Source organism: Seriola dumerili, unplaced genomic scaffold (assembly GCF_002260705.1).
Source record: "Seriola dumerili isolate Sdu_G_001 unplaced genomic scaffold, Sdu_1.0 BDQW01001787.1, whole genome shotgun sequence".
Lineage (NCBI taxonomy): Eukaryota > Metazoa > Chordata > Actinopteri > Carangiformes > Carangidae > Seriola > Seriola dumerili.
The window spans coordinates 127,295-149,106 of record NW_019176042.1 but is presented as its reverse complement, the minus strand read 5'-3'; the positions used below and the strand labels follow the sequence as shown (position 1 = coordinate 149,106).

The window sequence follows — 21,812 nt, the reverse complement described above, 5'->3', positions numbered from 1 at the left end:
TGAATAATAAATATTAACAACAGGCAAGCATTAATGTTAATGTTAATGTTAATTTGAACAAATTGTGATGCACAATAAATAAAGATGTCTTTGGGCCGAGGCTGCTAATTACACATGTTTGTGTTACTATCAGTTTGTTTAATTACTTAATGTAAAAGGTGGAAAACCCTCTGAGCGGAGAGGAAATAAAGAGGAAACTCTGTGAAGGCTGAAAAGCTTCTGATGGAAAACCAGCGCAACACTTCTGATCAAACAAACTGCTTCATCTCATCATATCAGCGGAGGAAGAGTCGTCCTCTCATCCCACCGTTACAGAGAAACACTGTCAGTCTGAGCTGCCGTTTGTTTTCAGGTGTGTGCTGTGGGCTGCAGTCAGCTGCTCTCAGATCAGCCCGCACACACAAACAAAAGAAGGTGAGTCATTAAGCAAAGCTCATGTTTGTCCCCGCGCCGGAGTCAATTGGCTGAAAACTCCAGAGGGATTTCACAGACAATAAAACACCTCCCCCGCCTCCGTCTTTGATAAAACACCTGTACGACCGCTGAGGTGAAGGCAGGCGACTAATGAGCTCACACTGGGTCACAAAACAGAGCAGCCGCCGACAAAACCAACAAGGAGCTTAGAGCCGTCTGCGTCACACTCACAGCGTGAGTCTGAGCAAAGCTTTAAAACTGTATAATTGGATTCCAAAGTCAGATTTTCTCCAAACAAATGACAGAACCAGCTGAGGAGACGTTTAGAGGACAGAGACGGACGACCAGGGACAGAACACTGGAGGTGACGGCCGCACCTGGAGCGGAGAAGACAGACAACACTGAAAGGTTTCATATCTATTGAAGGTGTTTCCTGGAGAGACAAATGAAAAACACTGATCTGTGAAGTCTAAGATCCAGATCCAGACCAACAAGGGAAGTCAAGTCAATCAAGAGAAGAAGAACTGAAAAAAAGTGACGACCTAAATGAAGATCAACAAGTCTCATATCAAGACTAATAAGGTTCAAGACTTTTCTTCTAGTCTGACAAACTGATTGGCTGCTGTTGGAGTGACGTGTTTTTCAGAAGTAAAGGATGATTCTGGTTCTTGGTCTTAGTTAATGTCTGAAATCTGAGAACACAGTGACATAAATAAAGTCAGAAACATGAGCAGTCAGACAATCAGATAAAAAATAAGAGCCAGGTTGTAATTAACTAAAATGATGCAGCAGGTTCAGTCTGAGGTTTGATACGGACGTTAATTTATAAGAATTGGTTGAAAAAAGTGAAACTGTTCTGGGAACAAATGGATTATGTCACTTCACTGGATGAAACTTCTCATTTCAGGAGAATATGTGAATGATTTATTCTCACCAATTATAAAATGTGTGAAATATTTTAGAATGAAAAATGACTGAATATATGTTTATAGACTATAAACCGTCCACAATCCAGGTCCACTAGTCGTCTCCGTGGACATGACGAGGTGTAGTCCGGTATAAGGAAGTGACAGACTAATAACAGATGATACGATCCCGTCCTGAGGTTCGGGGGTTTTCTAACCTGCAGTTCAGAGACTCTGAGGAGTCGTTCAGAAAAATGAGAAGTAGTGTCATCTCATGATGGTTTAATTCACTGGAAATGATCCCAGTTAGAAAGCGTATAATAAGGACTAATTCAGATAATAGGTTTCACTCCACTCCGCCTCTATCGTCTGCCCACATGAGGTGGAGGAAGTCTGGACTGAAAACAGAAGCTCCTTGTGAGAATCACAGAGACTAGAACTAAAGATGTGACTCATTTTACTCTTTATACAGAATCCGGTGAAATCCAGTTCAACCAAACGTGGCTCGCACTTCTCTCTGAACCGTGGGAATAACGAGGTAAAAGACCTTTAAAAATGAAGAGTTTGTCACTTCAAGAAATGCTCTTCTCTTTCTTTCTGAGAGTGAGATATCAATCTCATGTCTGTGAGGTGAGGACAAGGTTAGCTTAGTTTAGCAACAAAAGAGTGGAAGCAGGGGGAAACAGCTAACTTAGATGTTCCACAAGGCAGTTTCTTGGGTCCTCTTATGTTTTCAGTTTTTATAAATAATATGTTGATACGATTGATGTTCAGTCACTTGTTGTGTCACAGCTGGAGCTCCGCCCCGTAATGCGCTGCTGTTTCTCAGCATCTAAAGAACCGGTTGTTGTATTGTGAGCTTTTACTATCTTTTTATCTGCAGTCGTTTCATTTATTCTCTGATCTTTATTTAGTTTTTGTCTTTTCTTTTATCGATACTGTTAAATTCTAGTTTGATTTTAATGATTCTGTTTTTGTGTGTATCTGAGGAAAATGAACAGTGTTGACCAGCCAATCGTGTTGTGCGTAGTGATTCCAAAGACGCTGATTGGTCAGAAGCTGAAGACTTGCAAAACAGCGTTATCAAGCAGGAAACAAAATGTACACCTTCTGATTCAAAACCTGTTTTCAAATACTCCTTTTGAAAGATTTAATGTTCCTTACATGTTAAGTTAGCGAGCTTTACTCTTACTGAAAGCAAATTAGTGTATTTCCCAGAACTATTCAAGATGCGAGTACTTTTCCCGCCTCTGACCCGCTGATCAACTGGTAACGAGCAGATAAAACCACCGGACAGAAACACGAACCTGGACCTCGAGGAAACATTTTCACATTAATTTTCTAATGTGATTAAATTTGAAACGATCATCTTTAATTCATCACAGTCCACGCGCAGGTTTACAAAATGTCCTCTGGCCATCAATCATAGAGCAGTTTAACATGAGGCACACACACACGTTTGTCTTTCTGTACCTGTGAGGACCCATGTTGACATAATACACTCCCCAGACACTGAGCCAAACCTGAAGGGTTGAGTTTGCTGATGCACTGTCTCTGTCCCAGCTCTGCAGCTCCATGCCAGACCCAACATTTATCCTAACGCTAACGTCCTCATTAAGATGGTTTAAAACAGACACGGGTCCTCACAAAGACAACAACAGAAGCTAACACACACTCAGAGGGTCCCTCCATCTCACACCAACCTTGATGAATTCTTTATGAATTATTTCACCTGTGATCCTGTGTGTTGAAAGTGTTTCATGTCCTCACCTCTGTCTCTGAGCAAACTGATGATCGAACAAACCAAAGCTCCTCCGAGTATTCTGCCAAATGATAATACATGTACTGAACCTTTCTTTCTATTATTCCAACCCTGAGGTCACTGAGTTTCCACCTAATCCCTCGTAATCCATGAGTCATCAGGCGACTTCTAGAAATGGATCAAGACCAGGTCAAAACCTGGTATCTGGCTGGACCCCGTCGTAATATCATCGAGTCTAGTATCAGCTGGTTTCAACTCTATATCCGTTCTCTTCTCTCCTCCTCTCTGTGCTAACATATACAGTATTTTAATGCAGCTGAATTCACAATAAAGCTGTTCTCATTTACATGTTTTTCTGTTTCCGTTGTCATGACAACGGAGCAAGTTTGAAACAGCGACTGAAACGTGGCCCATTAAGACGACATGTTAACCAGCAGTCACGTTCAAGCTGCTGCTCTGCTGCTGTTTCCCCAACAGACAACTATTGCACAGTGGGGAACCTGAGAAACTCACCCAGACGACCAGTGATACAATTTCATCAGTCAGTCAGTCAGTCAGTCAGTCAGTCAATCAGTCAGTCAGTCATTCAGTCAGTGACAAAAAGGACCTGAGACCCTCCAGGCAGCTTCAGGAAGGTGCTGGCCTGAGATGAGATGTGGTTTCACACCTCGAGGTCGACCAGGGAAACTTCATCTTCTATGTTTTCACAGTTTTTCTTAGAAGAATCCATGAACTGTTTCTACATACACAACCTGTGATGTAGATAGAAGAGCAGCGGGTCTTTAAATCAGATTATGGGACTAAACAAGATGTTTTTCACTTGTCTTTACAACAGGAAATGAAGATTACACTTTCCTCATGAGATTAAGACCTGATTCTCAAAATATCACAACTTCGTCTCAGAAAATTATGATTTTGTTTTAATAAAACAACTTTTTCCTAAATTACTACAGATTTTTTTCTCATGATTTTTTTTTTCTCAAGTTCTTTTCTATAACATTAGACCTAATATTCCTTTGTAATATCCTCTTGTTCCACCAATTCACTGGAGCGTTTCCAGCCTGACTGACGTGTTTCTTAAGCCTCTCTACACCGTGTGCATCTCTTTGGAGCTTTCAGATCTGCACCAGCCTTTCAGACTGAGTTATAAAAGTTTGAAGGAGCCTCGGCTACATGACATGAGTCTGTATTCATGGGCTGAGCTCTGAGCTGAGCGGGGGCAGAGACTTCCTGTTCAATTCCTTTTTTTTTTTTTACTTATCTCCAATCTATTCTTGGCAGAAGGAAGTGGTCCTCCGTGTGATTTTCTGTTCCCTACAGACCGTCTGGACTTTGTGGGTTTAAACTCCTCGGGGTGAGTTATCATCTGTCGCTCCATCTCCATTCACTCCTCCAGCTGTCACTCACTGCTCCTCTCACGAGTTATCTCTCATTTATCTGGATGTCTCTCTTGTCCAGATTCACGCTCTCTGACCCTGCTGCTGCTTTTCATCGTGTCAAGTAGTTTTTTTGTGAAGAAGCTGCAGCGGTGGGATCAGATCTGGTCTCAGATCTGTTCTACTGTCTCACACATAGAGACATGAAGAGAAAGACAAATTCAGCTGGAACTGAACAGTTTTCTTCTTCTTCAACTCCAGATCTTATTGACTGAATCCTGACACTGTCACAGTCTTTAGTAAAAAAACAAAGAACTAAATTACATTGAACGCAGATAAAATAGTTTACCTGACAGATTAGTTTTATTTTGAAGGATCAATGTGATTATGTTCTATATGTTTATTCAGTCAGACCCGGAGACATATTGTTTTCAGTTTGTTCGTCCGTCTCATTCTTATGGACACAATATCTCAGAAACAATTCAACGGAACTTCTTCAAGTTTGGTACAAACATTCACCTGGACTCAAGGATGAACTGATTAGAATTTGAGGGTCAAAGGTCAAAGGTCACCTGACCTCGCAAAATGAAATTCTAGCCATTACTCAAGACTTCACTCAGCAATTATGACAAAATGTCACACCAACGCTTCATATTTTCTGTGACTCTGGATAAACAGGCATGTGACCTGGAACTAGTCTGAGTGGCGGAGGGATACGACCACGAGGAGGTGATTCTAGTTCTTGTTGTGCTGTGCAGACTGAGTCAGTCACTAGTCTCTATTTAACAAACAGCATGATATATAAAAAATATATATATAAGGTATTTTTTGTGCAGTAGTTTCAGCGGCGGATTAATCCACATTTGGTGTGGTAGTGAGTGTTTAGGGCTGCAGGACGGTGTGTGGGACGGAGTCAGTATGTGTGTGTGTTGTTGGCTTCAGTCTTTTAATGGGATTTATTGACAAGCAGAACCAGATCACTCTCTTTAAATCACATCTGGACCACATCTGGGTCACAGAGGCCACATTACATCCAGGCTGCGGTGACATTGTGGCCTGTCCCTGGATTACCACGGTCTCTCACTGAATCATTTCACCGTCATGGCGTGTGCACAGGTGACATCACATTAACATCCACAGCGCCTGGGAAAATCTAATCAGTGACATTCCCTGGTTAAATAGATCAGCAGAGCGGGTTAAATAAACCTGAGAGAGAGAGCTAGTGTTAGCACAACCGCTAACACTGTGTAAGCCAGTTGAAACCTAACAAACAACATAAACAAATAAAAGACGCTAACTACACTAACCTTTATAAGAAAATGCTAACTACGCTAACGGTTCTGATCCGTCTGCTAGTCTCTGGTTCTGGTCTCAGACTCCTCCTCTGAGTCTGGGTCTGACTGAGGCTCAAACATGTGGCTGAGTCTCTCTGATGTTTCCTCCTCTCACCATCTTGATGCTCTCTGCTCTTTCACCTGTCCACCTGGAGCCAGCAGGTGGTGGGCGGGGCTCAAGGCCTGATCCAGATGTCTCAACCAGGAAGTGAGAGGAGATGAGCCTCAGACCCAGTTTTACAGCTGGTCTTTGTTGGTCTCTGGTTCTGATTTTAAGGGAAAATAAACTCGACAAAATAAAATGCTTCTACGTCTAAACTCAGATGAAACGTTTCCTGCTCCTGACGTGAACCTCTGAAGAGACGCTTCTCATCACACATCACTTCAGACTGAAGAGGATTCACTCGTCTGTGTTCAGCTCTTCAAACACGCTGATTACACTTCCACTCGTTTAATTGTCTCTAATTAATGTCGACAAAGTGAGACTCCACTAATGTGAAGAGCTGCTCTCTGCATAAATACGTTTCCTCTCTGACGTGGACGAAGAATAAACAAACAAAAACAAACCGAATCAAAATATGAATTGGTCAAATAAAGGGTCCTGAACCCTCTCTGATCAGGTCAAAGGTCAGCCTGAGGTCATAGACCCATGAATCTAACCCTAACCCTAAGCGATTATAGACGGATGGACGGACAGATGGACGGATGAACAGATGGATGGATGGATGAACAGATGGATGGATGGACGGATGGAAGGATGGATGGATGGATGGATGAACAGATGGATGGATGAACAGATGGATGGATGGATGAACAGATGGATGGATGGATGGATGATGGATGGATGGATGGACGGATGAACAGATGGATGGACGGATGAACAGATGTATGGACGGATGAACAGATGGATGATGGATGGATGAACAGATGGATGGATGAACAGACAGATGGATGGATGAACAGATGAATGGATGAATGAACAGATGAACGGATGAACAGATGGATGGATGGATGAACAGATGGATGGATGGACGGATGAACAGATGGCTGGATGGATGAACAGATGGATGGATGGATGGATGAACAGATGTATGGACGGATAAACAGATGGATGTATGAATGAACAGATGGATGATGGATGGATGAACAGATGGATGTATGAATGAACAGATGGATGATGGATGGATGAACAGATGGATGGATGAACAGATGGATGGATGAATGAACAGATGGACAGATGGATGGATGAACAGACAGATGGATGGATGGATGGATGAACAGATGAATGATGGATGGATGAACAAATGGATGGATGGATGGATGGATGGATGGATGGATGAAGGATGGATGGATGGATGGATGGATGGATGGACAGATGAACAGATGGATGGATGGATGAACAGATGTATGGACGGATGAACAGATGGATGATGGATGAATGACCAGATGATGGATGGATGAACAGATGGATGGATGAATGAACAGATGGACAGATGGATGGATGAACAGACAGATGGATGGATGGATGGATGGATGAACAGATGAATGATGGATGGATGAACAAATGGATGATGGATGGATGGATGGATGGATGGATGGACAGATGAACAGATGGATGGATGGATGAACAGATGTATGGACGGATGAACAGATGGATGGATGGATGAACACATGTATGGACGGATGAACAGATGGATGATGGATGGATGACCAGATGGATGATGGATGGATGAACAGATGGATGGATGAATGAACAGATGGACGGATGAACAGATGGATGGATGGATGAACAGATGGATGATGGATGGATGAACAGATGTATGGACGGATGAACAGATGGATGGATGAACAGATGTATGGACGGATGAACAGATGGATGATGGATGGATGAACAGATGGATGGATGAATGAACAGATGGACAGATGGGCGGATGAACAGACAGATGGATGGATGAGCAGATGTATGGACGGATGAACAGATGTATGGACGGATGAACAGATGGATGATGGATGGATGAACAGATGGATGGATGAATGAACAGATGGACAGATGGATGGATGAACAGACAGATGGACGGATGAACAGATGGATGGATGAACAGATGGATGGATGAATGAACAGATGGACAGATGGACGGATGAACAGATGGATGGATGAACAGATGGATGGATGGATGAACAGATGGATGGATGAATGAACAGATGGATGGATGAACAGACAGATGGATGGATGGACTCTCACCTCTCTTAAGTAGCAGGATATTCCTCGCAGAGCTTCGCCCATGGCCGTGGGAGAGGGCATCTGAGGAGAGAGCAGAGACAGTGAAGATGCTTCTGTCTTAATGAAGTGCTTCTGTAATTAACATTAATAATAAGGTTGAACTATTTACTTCCTGTTTGATGGACCAATCACATCGTCTCTGGAGATAAATCTGGTGGGACATAATTTCTCCAGACTGAGTCTAAAGTTTCTCGTGCTGTAAATTTAACTGTTTGACAGTGTTGGGGGGAATTAAAAGTTAATTATTACTTAAATTATTATCATTAAATTAAATTAATTATTAATAATAAAATAAAAGGTTTTTTCTTTCCCTTTGTCCCGCTACATAACTCTGGGAAAGGAAACAGCAGGTGAGTTACCGGAGGCGGATGCTCCAGGCAGGTGTGGAAATGTTTGGTCTGATTCGGTTTCACACGTTTCAGAGGAACACGGGACTCTCCGATCAACTCATTATGAGTCAGCTTGTCCTCGTCACACACAGACAACCTGAGACAGGAGGGGAGAGAGGAGAGGAGACAAGGGAGGAGACAAGGGAGGAGACATGAGACAGGAGAGGAAACAGGAAAAAGGAGAGGTAAGTGGTAAATTGAAATCTCCATTAAAGGTCATTTTAACCTGATGAAGGTCTGAAAATGAAATGTTGTGAATGAAGTAAAAATAATATTAATATTCTTTATTTATACAGGAGCCTTTACAAAGTGTTTCACAGTCATGAAAACATCTGTACAATTAAACAGTGTGATGAAGAAAATAAAAAAATATATGAAGGATTTAATGCGTCTGAAGTTTTAAAACATTGTCTCGTTTGAGGAGGTGAGGATATTTTAGGAAAATTAGGTCAGTTATTTAAAGGTGAGAACATTTCAGAAAGTGCAGGTGTTTATTTGAAGCGGGGAAATTTTAGGAAATAAAAGAACAGTTTGAAACGTGATGACATTTCAGAACCTTTCTGGAAGTGGGGGGGTTATTTTGTGAGCTTTCCTGAAAGGTGAGGACACTTTTGCAAAGTGAGGACATTTTGGAAAGAAGACATTTTTAATCGTTTTTTAAAAGTGAACGTCACCCGCAGGTTTCTGAAGCTCAGAGTGAGCTGCTCCGCCGTCGTCATCTTGGCAGTGTCTGACTCCGCCGCCTAACTCCCACTACTCCAAATATGGTCAAAGAGGAGGGGCCTGTGTGGAGCCCAGACTTCATGTGGCAAGCATACGCTCAGCCACCTGTCAGTCAAAGAGGCCACGCCCTCAATCCTCCATAACTGTAGTCCTTAATAAAGTGTAAACAGGTGAGTTATATAAACAGGTGTCATGAAGGAGGAAATTAGCTCTAGAGACCAAAACAGTTTTTGTACCAGGCTGTAAACATGTTTATTTCTGCTGTAAAGTTGGACATTTTAACATGGGAGTCTATGGGGACTGACTCACTGTTGGAGCCAGACTCTAGTGGTCGTTAGAGGAACTGCAGCTCCTGGTTTCAGCCCTGGAGGCTGGAGCTTGGTCCAGAGGTCCAATGGTAAGTTTGTGTCTGGTCAGTCTGAAGCAGAACTGAAGGCTCGAACAGACAGTGAACACACCACTCTCTGAATCCAAAGAAAAAAGACAATCCTTTCCTGTTTTTCAATAAACTAAATCAGATCAAAGACGAAGCAGCTCCGTTCTTTTTGGAGGGAAAGTGTCGCAGCCGTTCACCAGACACCAACGCATTTAAACAGTGACAACAGAGTCAGCGGCTTCAGATTAAAGCAAATACAAAGAGCATTTTAGATGAGGAGGTAAACAGTGAGGAAACACTGAGGGGGGGGGGGGGGGGGGGGGGGTCACCAAACAGCTAAGTGAAAATCTGGAATAAATCAAATCATAGAGAAGATATTCATAAAATACAAAGCCAGGCAAAGATGCTGTGTGTGTGTGTGTGTGTGTGTGTGTGTGTGTGTGTGTGTGTGTGAAGTTGAAGGTGACCGTGGAATCCATCCACAGTGTATTTGTATTATTTATGAGAGATTTGCAGCCGTTTGAAGGAAATCTGTTCAAAGGGCTGAAACCTTTGAACCTGAACCAGAACCTGGCCTGAACCTGGACTGAACCCTAAAACCAGGTCTCAAACCCGCAATAAAACGAGGACCAGAGAAAATGTCCTCACTTTCAAAATGTCACACACACTCACACTCACACTCACACTCACACACTCACACTCACACACACACACACACGCACACGCACACACACACTCACACTCACACTCACACACTCACACACACTCACACTCACACACTCACACTCACACACACAAACACACTCACACTCACACTCACACTCACACACACAAACACACTCACACTCACACTCACACACTCACACACACACACACTCACACTCACACTCACACTAGGATAAACTCAGAATGTCCTTTTCTCCCTCTTGTTGTGAAGGAGTGACACCTCTGGTCCCAGAGGAGGCGGGAACTGGCTGTTGGCACGAAGGTGTGACGGAGCAGTGGAGCAGGTCACAGGTTTAAATCTGCCTCATATATTTACACTGTTCAGTTCACTGCTAATTAACTTCAGCGTGTGGTGGAGGAGACGTAACTACTGCCTGGAACTGGAAGTGTGACGTTCCCGTTCTGTCCCAGAGACTTTGAACATGTCGTTTTAATTTGAAATGTTTCGTTACTCAAACACCATGAACATGTAAAAGTGCTGCAGCACAGAAACATGACGCGTCCTTCTGTGTGATCAACATGTCAACATGCGTCAGGCAGATCCTGCATGTGTCCACTGGTCAGACTGAGAACAGGGCGGGGTTCATCTGCTGCACTGGTTCGTGTTCGTGAACGATTCTGGGTAAATATTAAAAAACCAGGTCTGGACCCGGTCTCTGTCTGGACCGCCTCTGCTCAAGTCCTGATTTTATAACATGAAAATGAAAGACAAAGATTTACTGTATTTACTGTAACGTGATCAGAGAGAAGGTCAGGAGAGACAGACTATCTTTCTTCTGCCTTTGTTACAGTCGTTCCTTATTTTACATCATTATCAATTTATTCCATTAAAGTTATTTTGTATTTGATTATATGAATATGTTTTTTTTCTTTCTTTCTTTGATTATTTAAGTCCATTGATAATTGTGCTTTGGTAACAACTTGAAAATGTCACGCCATTAAAGTTGTTGAATTGAAAAATTGAAACTGAGAGAGAGAGAGAGAGAGAGAGAGAGAGAGAGAGAGAGAGAGAGAGGATGAGACGGAGCAAAGGTCGGACTTGAACCTGGGCCAACGGGTCAAAGGCTAAACCCAAATGTCCCGCGCTTCTTTCCTTGACGCTCCGGTCATCGTCTGTTGTTGTTATAGGAACTGACCTGAAAGTTACTGATTAATATCCTTCACAGAGTCCCTGTGTTTTCAGACAAATGATGCTTGTCGTCGAGACACACACACACACACACACACACACACACTCTCTTTTTCTTTTTAGATTTCCCTTCGAAGTTCTTTCACAATTACACGCTGGCTTTGCTGCGTGTTTAGCTGAGATTAAACGTTTGCTCCTGAGCTGAGTAATTAAAGCCTTTCCGCTCTGTTATTTCACACTTCCTTTGATTATGGATACGCTCCTCTGGTCGCCCCCCCTCTGTGCCTTCAATGGTACAAACATTAATTCATCATTAAAGGGTGGAAAACACATTGACATGTATTGAGCTTCTTTTCAAGCCTTCCTGGCTGCAGCATGAAAAAAACCAAACCAGACTTGATTGAAATTAGATCGGGTCAAAACCAGATATAAAGCTGGACCTCGCTCCTCCTGTCAGTGCTCGTACAGTATTTTAAAACAGCTGAAGTTTGAAACAGTGACTGAAACACGACCCAGTATCTTCCAAGCTGCTGCTAAGATCTAAGACTTTTTAACCACGACGTCGTCTGACAAAAAACACTATGTTAAAGCTTCTGTAAACGATCCTTGTTGACTTGACCACCAGAATCTCAGACCAAAACATCTTCATCATCAGCCACACCTCTGGCCTCCCTTCACCTTCTCAGCGAGGTGTCATTACACGTAGGGAAAGCGACTAAACACACAAGAGGCTCAAGTGAATAAAGTTACCCTGTGTACCATTAGCTCCTCTTACCATTGTCGTTCACCAATGCTCCACAGTAGCGCTGACATTTAGCCAGCTAGCAATAGCAACATTTGCCAAACAAATTCATAATATCGGAAACAGAAGGTAAGCTAATGTTATCATGTCTAGTGTAGCCTTTAGCAGCTTGTAGGGTTCTCCTCTCAGAAAACCACTAGACCAGTATCAGCTCCACAGTCGGACTGGGAAAGATATTCAGCCTTGGATTTATCCACTAGGACCGGCCAGATGAATGACACTGACGGAGCTGGTAAAGACACTGATGGAGCCAGTAAAGACACTGATGCAGCTGTTAAAAACATGGATGGAGCCAGTAAAGACACTGATGGAAACAGTAAACACACTTGCGGAGCTGGTGAAGGCACTGACGGAGCCGGTAAAGACACTGATGGATCCAGTAAACCCCAAGACTCTATGGATGTTTTGATGGTCCAGCCAACCTGGATTTGAGTCAGTAGTCCTCAGTCCAGTCCACCTGTGCTCTGGTCTCATCTATTTTTTTCTCTGAGGCTTTTTTAGTCAAAAAAGTGGTTTCTTCTTCAGTGGAGGAAAATCTGGAAGGTCACCTGAACGCCACGTACTGTACTGTGTCATCTTACCTTTAGGCGGAGCCTGTGTGTTTATAAACATGAGCAGGAGTAATGCACTAACATGTACACGCTGCCAGACCAGCAACCAAAACAAAGACCAGAGACACAATTACATCACACACAGAGGGGGCGTGGCTTCATTCTCTGCTCAGGACGCCATCACTCCACTATATCTTTACATAGAAAACAGTTGTTTACTGTATTATTGTTTAAAATCTCATTTACGGACGCTTTAAAGACAAAGACTGTGCTGTGGTTTCAGCTAGAGAGGTGTGTGTGTGGAGGGAAAGTCTGACCTCCTGCTCATGGTGATAAACTGATAACTGTCTTCTGTTGTGGCTCTTTACAGAAATCACTTCCCCTTAAATCCACGTCTTAAATTCAGTGTGAGCGCCGTGATTTTCACGCAGCAGGTTTCTGACAGATAAACTAATGAAAGGTGACAACTGGGCTTCATATGTGAATGTCAAGACGTCCCTGCTCTTGATTAATGGCTGTAAGTGTGATCAGACCGAAATGAGATCCGACAAAACCAGGCATGAATCACACACACACACACACACACACACACACACACACACACCTGAGCGTCTTCCTGTGCATGTCTTCTTCCGTGATCCCGACGTAAGTGAGGGTTTCATTCCACACTGGATTCAATGAGTTACGGATCGTCTTCGTTTTCAGCTTATTGGCCTGAAGGACACACACACACACACACACACACACACACACACACACACATTGATAAATATTGATTTTAGTTCAGTCATTTCACACTCAGCAGCTCCACTGCAGTTCAAAATGTGTTTTAATCATTTTGGCTTTCCTCTGCTGTGAGTGGGAACATTTTAATCTATTAAATATAAAACAAATTCAATTTCAGATTGTCATCTAATATAAAAAAGGTTTATACTTCACTTGATGTGGAGTTTAACTACAGTCATGTTGCACCACAGCTTCATGTTTAAACCTCAACCAGACATTCATTTGAACTGTCACTTGGGTTTGGTTTAATTTGTGGGAATCGTTTGATCTTCACAGGCAGAAAATTAGCTAAAAAAAAACACATTTCACTTAACGATAGATTCAGTTATCATCAGAACCAGATCAATCGATGCTGCACTTCTTTTATTTCCTGGGTTTTTACGCTCCACACGTCAGCTGAGAGTGAGAGACGTTTAATTTCATGGCTTTTAAAATGGCAGCTGGATCCATACTGTACTGTCAGCACGCCGCCGCACAGCAACTGTGGCTGATTTGAATATATATATTCAGCATTTCAACAAACTAAAATAACAGCTTAAATCTGACATACACAGATTTACATCGGTTAAAGTCAGAATTACAATCAGTCTTAAATTAAACCTGTTTAATTAGCTCGCTGGTGACTCAGTGTTTTAGTATGAATGATCTTCACAGTGTCTGGTTGTGTCTCACCTTACAGGCTCCAGGCAGCAGGTGCAGTTTGACGTACGGGTCGGCTAAACCGTTAAAGTCCATGGGCTTCAGACCCTGCAGAGAGAGACGACACATCACGCACTTTACTCAGGAAAACACAGCTGTGATCTGATTGGATATTAATTGTGAATGCTGATCAATATCACTCCGGTTACTTCTGTTAAAGGAGATTTCCACTGATTGATCATGTCAGCTCATGATGGACAATTTTTTAAAAAAGGATCAAAATCGATGGAACTGAACCAAATATTGTTTTTTTTTCCCACACATTCCTCTACATTACCCACAATGCACCGTGAGAGCCAACAGTTGGGTTGGAGATTGGGATGTGTAATACTCAAGCATCAACCATTGGGGCTGAAAAATGAAGCTGAAACCTGCAGTTCCTCTAACGACCACTAGAGTCTGGCTCCAACAGTGAGTCAGGCCCCATAGACTCCCATATTAAAATCTCCAACTTTACAGCAGAAATAAACATGTTTACAGCCTGGTACAAAAACTGTTTTGGTCTCTAGAGCTGATTTCCTCCTTCATGACACCTGTTTATATAACTCACCTGTTTACATTTTATTAAGGACTACAGTTATGGAGGATTGGGGGCGTGACCTCTTTGATTGACAGGTCAGTGAGCGTAAGTCTCAGCTCCACACAGGCCCCTCCTCTTTAACCATGCGTGTTGATTCTGACATTCAGATCTGGTCATTCAAGTCATTTAATCAAGTTTACACACTGGTGACAGATTATTATTAATATGTTTATTTATTCATGTTTCTAATGAATGTAGTAACCTGTGATTCCTCCCAGCCTCACTCTTCACTGAGACAGCAGGATGGATGGTTTCTCCTCATGGACAAAGGATCAGATGAAACACTTGATTTGAATCTCTCGACCTCATCAGCTGGAAACACATCATCATGAGAAATTGCTCCTAAATTTCTTTCAACAGCTCTGACATTTGAGGAGACGGCGGCCATGATAGATTTCTCCTCCTGTGAGCCTGTGACCTTACAGGCGTGCCGGCGGTAGATACTCGGCTGTAATGTAAGTTTAAATTACTCTCAGCCTGAATGTAAACCGCAGCATGCAAGAGTCTGACGAGCTGATCTTCAAGAGGAATAAAATCAAAGATGAAACATTATTTTACATTTTAAGATTAGAGGGAAACTAGAGTCACCTCCTCGTGGTCGTATCCCTCCGCTACTCAGACTAGTTCCAGGCTACATCCTGTTTATCCAGAGTCAGATAAAGTATTAACCGTCTGTGTGAAGTCTTGAGTAATGGATAAAAAGTGTTTTAAAAAGGTCACACTCATCTTGACCTTTGACCTTTGACCAATAAAATCTAATCAGCTCATCCTTGAGTCCTAGTGAATGTCTGTGCCAACGTAGACCTGCTGTATAATCAGACAACACATGGACATCCACCTTTGGACTGGGCGGAGCTTTAATATGAGTCTCAGTAACTGAGTGACTCTCTGGTGAAACAAACAGAAAAGTCTCATATTCATTAATGAAACCAGGCGGAGCTTCATCCTGTGGCTCTGAAAGAATGTGAGCACTGTTAGCATGTGGTACTGTTAGCACATCCAGCCACACTGCAGGTGTTAACGATGGGACAGGTGTAAATCCAAACTACACACAACTGAGGCCAACAAAGTTCAACTCTGACAGTGAGGAGGTGAGCTTGGCATGTCCTAAAAGGGCCACCGTACAGAGGGTGGATGCACTGTGTTTGTCTGGCACCAGCCTCCAGCAGAAATAAAAGTCACTGAGCCACTAAGATCCGAAAACGGGCCCGAAGGAGTGAACGTGACCTGGGACGAGGGGTACATGTTGTCCCACACCTGGACCAATAAACAACAGCTGATAAGACACGTCACAGCAACATCACCTTCTTCTTCTTCATCTTCTGAGGAAGACTGCAGGAAGGTAGCAGTCAAACATGTCAAGGTAAAAAACACCTTAAAGATCTTGTCTATCGATAAGAAGAAAACAGCATAAAGAAATAAAAAGTCAAAGAGAAAGTTTTGTTCTTCTAGCGTCTGACGAACATCGCAGCCCACCGCGTCTCAGTCGCACAGCAGCTGAAACACTGTAAATCTGCCATAATATGACAGGAGACCAATTCACATGTTCACTAACAGCAGGAGCTAATGTTCGTTTTCTGTCTGAGCTCTCCTTCATCTTCACAACAGGCAGCGCTGAGTTAATCCACCTGCTTCGATCTGAAACTGCTTCTTTCTCAGCTGCAGGAACCAGTCGATGCCGGGAGGGAAGTCATTGACATTCAAGTAGGTACTCAAATAAAGAAAACGCTGGAGGAGAGGACGGAGACAAAGCTCGGTGACAGCAGGTGCTCAGATCATCTGCTGTTCCTGAGATAATGAAGCAATTTAAACCTGACTTGTGTTTGTATCCGGGTGCTGTTCTCTAGTGTCGCTCCTCTTCATGGCGCGATTGTTCTCTAAAAGGTTTTCGACCTTCCACTCAGCAGGCTGAAGCATGAAGCTGCAGTGTGAGCGAGGCAGGACGCACAGAAACATCTCAGTCTGATCACATCTGAGTCCTGATGGTCTCAGTGGGACGTGGCACATGTTGTTCTTTTCATTATCTCAACCTGAGGAGACTCTGAATGTGTCACCTCACGAGAAATCAGCAGAAACAATCACAACCAATCCTGTATTTGAACGATATTGGAACTTTCTGCGCTTCAAGCTTTTACATCCAACTTGCGAAAACCAGAAAACACTTCCAATAAAGCGTAATGGGCTCGTCACTGCCCCCTGGTGGCAGCTGAAAACATAACGTGAGCAGCAACAATGAGCCCGTTCAACAGTCCTAAGCTTAGCTGGACAAACAACACAAAGGTTGGATTTACTCTTAAAGTGTTTTCAGACGGTAGGTTCAGGTTCAAGAGAAAAGACTGAAAACAACAGTAGCCATGTTTCCGTCACAGTCTTAGAAAAGTCAACAAAACACATTACGAATGGTCTGTGCTTCCACTGAGTGACGTTATGTGAACAAAGCTACGTTTTCTCCATAGACTGTAAATAAAGATGGATGTAACATGTTTATTTCTGCTGTAAAGTTGAACATTTTAACATGGGAGTCTATGGGGACTGACTCACTGTTGGAGCCAGACTCTAGTGGTCGTTAGAGGAACTGCATGTTTTTGATTCTTCAGTGTTGGCGTGAGTTTTCAGTCTTGGTTGATGCTTGGGTTTCTCCTCTCGTGATATCGTTCCAATTCAACATGGCGAAGGGTTTCCGCCATCAGATAATTGTTGGAACGACAATCCACCGCAGCAGCTGTTGTGTTTAATGGAAGGCGTCTGGTGCATGTAATGACTGTCAGCTGCGACATGTGTTTCCATTTCACTTTTGCAAAATGTTGCTTTGACAAACTGTTTGAAAAACTACCTCATGTGAGCATTTTTTTAAAATTATTATTTGCAAGATTTGCCATTTCAATCACTTGTTTTTTAGTTTGCATTTTCACAGTCTCAAACAGGAACTAGATCCAGCCTGAACCGCACAGTACCACCGCTGCCATGAGCAGGTCCTGTAGAGAATAAGAGGTCATGCAACATCAACACTGCTGTCTGGCTACAGGGTTGGAACCAGCAGCACAGGTTGGCTGCACTGACCTCTCGCCAGCTTTATTCTGTCGGATCACGTGCTGCTCGTCGTTCTGCTACCTCGTGCAAACCTTTCAGAGCCAATGATATGAGACCACGTCAGAGGAGCCACAGAGGAATTCAAATTTATGTGTCAGAAATAATAACTGACACCTGCTCCAGAGGGAGTGACAACAGGCTGCTCCATTGTACATCTACAGCTCAGTCTGAGCCCAGGTACAATTCACCTGACATCTAATCTAACTGTTACTGAGACGAGTGTGTGTGTGTGTGTGTGTGTGTAGGTATCTGCTCAGCAGTGATTTCTGTAGTCCTGGACTCGACACCTGCTCTTCACACCAAACACAGGTTTTCCTGCAGCAGCCTGAGGCTCTGCTCCTTATCTCCTCCCAACATTTAACACCTGCTCTGAGCCTCAGTGTTTACAGGTCAACGAGACCAACGACCCCTCTGACTCAGCAGCAACCAGACACTCAGATACTCTGTTTGCTGACAGTATGGCTGCTGCTTCCACCTGCCTCAGATAAACATCATGTCGCCCATATCTGGGCTTTTATGCAGAGTGCGAATTTTACAGTGACAATCAGAGGGCGTCAACTTTTTTAGAATCTAGCTAACATTAGTTAGCTAAACTGTAGCTAAAGATTAAAGTTAGAAACTAGCTAACATTAGTTAGCTAAACTGTACCTAAAGACTAAAGTTAGAAACTAGCTAACATTAGTTAGCTAAACTGTAGCTAAAGATTAAAGTTAGAAACTAGCTAACAGTAGTTAGCTAAACTGTAGCTAAAGACTAAAGTTAGAAACTAGCTAAAATTAGCGTCTATCTGTAGATACTTCACAGAATCTAATTGAGGAACTCTGAGGGTAGGAAAGTAAAGTGTATTAAACAAGCTACATAGTTAGCAACTGCTAATTAGCTTTACCTACAGTGTCTCAATTTGTTTGTGCGACACATGAGAGCAGAGACTAGAGGACAGGAGCCACTGATGGAGTGAGGAACACATTCATCTAACGTCAAGGTATAGAAATGGAACGATAGAAATGGAACGATAGAAATGGAACAATAGAAATGGAACGATAGAAATGGAACTATAGAAATGGAACTGTCCACTTGAGGTGTGTCTGAAATCGTATTACAAGAATCTTCCAGACATGAAAATGGGAATGGGAATATTTACAATTTCACGTAAGTAGGATATATAAATGTTCCCGCTCCCCAAAACCATTGTTATTACCTCTTTTGGGGGGTAAAAGTTCTAATCAGGGGGGTCAGACCCCCTCAACCTCATAATTTAAACCCTGGTTTCATGCTTCATTCTCAGCCACATTCACTGGGTAAAAGTCTATTTTCCAGTGAAATTTGCAGGAAGAATCAGCAGAGGAGTCTGAAACATCACGGGTCTGAGTGGATCAATAAATCTGAATTTGCACTGAAACACTATCAAGGATTTTATGAATATGCTCCACTGCAGCCTCCATAACTCTCTACACAGTGGAGGGGGAATAAAGGAAAACTAATTCCTTCTGATTCACGTGGGATGAAGACGGATTTCATTTATGATCAGAGATGCAAATCTCCAGGTGATACTAGTCCTGTGTGACTGGAGTCTAATTACATAATAAACTATATTTCCCTGTATTTGTTTTACAGGCGGGTTATGCTTCATCATGAGTTTGATCGATGGCACAGAGGTCGCAGAGTTCGTCCCAACACTCTTTCGGGGGGGGGGGGGGCTCCTTACCTTGGCCCGGAGCAGGGTGCAGTGCAGCTCACTGGAGCTCTGCTCGTATCTCAGCTCAAACTCCAGAGTTCCCAGAGCAGCTGTGGAAATAACAAACGGAGGCAGAGAGGAGAGACACGATTATCAAAACTCATTAAAAAAAAACATGATTTACAACCATCGCATCAGCAGACAGAAAAAAATGACACTGTTCAAAAAATCTGTCAGGATGAATTGAAAGCATGCGAGAGAACAGAGGAATATCTGAGCCACACCAGGCATTCAGAGGGTGGAAATCCAATTTAGTGGAGCAGCACCTGTCGTATTAATGTGAACACAACACATCACATGTCATCACGGAAAATCCTCTTAAAAGCAGAGCAAACACATTCGTCATGGCTGGTTACAAGCGTGCATACATACTGTGAAAAAACACAAACATGTTCATACAAGTGACGCACAACAAACAAGCCGCTGCTCCCGCACTGTGTTATATAAGACCATACAGTACGTATGATTCACAGGGATTACAGCTTTATTTTAGGCTCCAACTCTCATAAATAACAAACCACTGTTGTGTTTTCATGTTAAACTATGAGCTACTGTAAACTGCAGAAAGATTCATCTTACTGCAGCTGCTCCAACAGGCCTGTTGAAACGGACTCAATCAGGCGACTAAATACAGACACGAACAACAACCACAAACAAACAACACGACTGTAAAAAGATGCAAAACAACCACGAAGAGACACAAAACGACAGCGAGATACGAAACAACCACCAGCCACAAAGATGCAAAATGAGTGACACGATGTCGTCAGACCGATGAGCACAAAGAGACTTGAGCTTGTTGCTCGTCTTCGTCGGCGTCGCAGCAGTTTTCTGTCCTCAGCTCTTTATTTAAAGGATTTCTGGAAACAGAAACAAGCTGCTGTTGTTTCCTCTCTGCATTAAATTAAATGGATATCAGCGCCACAGCTGCTGTCTGACAGACATTTTATTTTATTACTGTGTTTGTGAATCAACAGCAGCTTCTGACTGTGATGTTTCCTCACTGCAGTACATTCACGCAGTACTTCACTTCAGTACAAGTTTGAGGTACTAATGTTTAAATACTTCTGCTTCAATACAATTCAGAGGGGAATCTCGTACCTTTATCTAACAGCTGTTACTACGGTTTTCCATGAGTTTATGTGTGATGTTAAGATCTGTTTCTGATTCGGACTCTTCATATCGTCACATTTCAGATGTCTGAGTTTGTGTTTCCATCACAGAGACAAACACGGATTCATTTAAATAAATAAATCACACATCAGTGAAACAAGCTGCAGTCGGCCATGTTTTCCTGGAGAACCACTCCACGTTGAATCTGTGATTATTTCCACCAGATCTGGTTTGTATCCTGCAGCTGGTGAGAGTGAGGAGTTTAATCTGCAGTCTTTCCTCTAACGACTCTTCTTAAATCAATAGTAAACCAATCAAACAGCAGCAGGAAAACAGGTAGTCAGCCACACCTGCATCACATCTGTATCATTACCATGTGGCAGCGTCTCGGATGATGAAAAGTCAATTTCATGACAATCTATACAATAGATATTTCACTCTAAATGTCAGCCTCATTGTGGAGACACAGGAAAAGTCAGAGGATCGTCAGAGTCGAGAGGATTCATCGACTGACGACCACGACTGTCAAGTCGATCCATCTGATGGTTGTTGAGATATTTCAGTCTGGAGCATCAGCTGACTGTCGTCCATGGACGGCTAATCAAATATATTGATGAAAAGAATGGTTTATAATAAGGTTATCAATTCAGTTGTTTTTTATAAATCATAAATAAACAATTATAAAGAAGTTATAAAACAGTTTTGGCTCACTATTTGGCAAGATCAAGTTAATGTCACTACTCTTTGATCTAATGAGTCGCCACCATTTATAACTGGTCACACTACACATGGACAGAGACCTTTACACTGGAGGAGCTTTAACCCTGAGCCGAGCGCTGCGAGAGTCTGAACAGGAAGTAGAATCTGGTCTCAGTCATGTTTCCTACAAACACATTTGCTGTTGCAGTTTAGTGTAGAAATGTAGTTTCTAGGAGACAGAGTTTCAGAGGTCCTCAGTGAAATGAGTGGACAGATAAACGGACGTGTCAGTGAGAGGATTCTTCTCTCTGCTGATTTCACTCCTCAACACAACAAACTGCA

General features: G+C 42.7%; 1 protein-coding gene across 1 annotated transcript in view; it reads right to left on the bottom strand.

Annotated features, from left to right (window-relative positions):
- LOC111238911 (double C2-like domain-containing protein alpha) overlaps positions 1–21,812 on the bottom strand; it is a 47,836-nt gene that overhangs the window by 10,140 nt on the left and 15,884 nt on the right. Inside the window, exons 3-7 of the mRNA XM_022768630.1 lie at positions 19,629–19,708; positions 14,227–14,301; positions 13,373–13,482; positions 8,432–8,558; positions 8,034–8,093 (exon numbers count right to left, since the gene is read on the bottom strand). Of these exons, the coding sequence (XP_022624351.1) occupies positions 8,034–8,093; positions 8,432–8,558; positions 13,373–13,482; positions 14,227–14,301; positions 19,629–19,708 (452 nt within the window). The remainder of the gene's footprint in view (positions 1–8,033; positions 8,094–8,431; positions 8,559–13,372; positions 13,483–14,226; positions 14,302–19,628; positions 19,709–21,812) is intronic.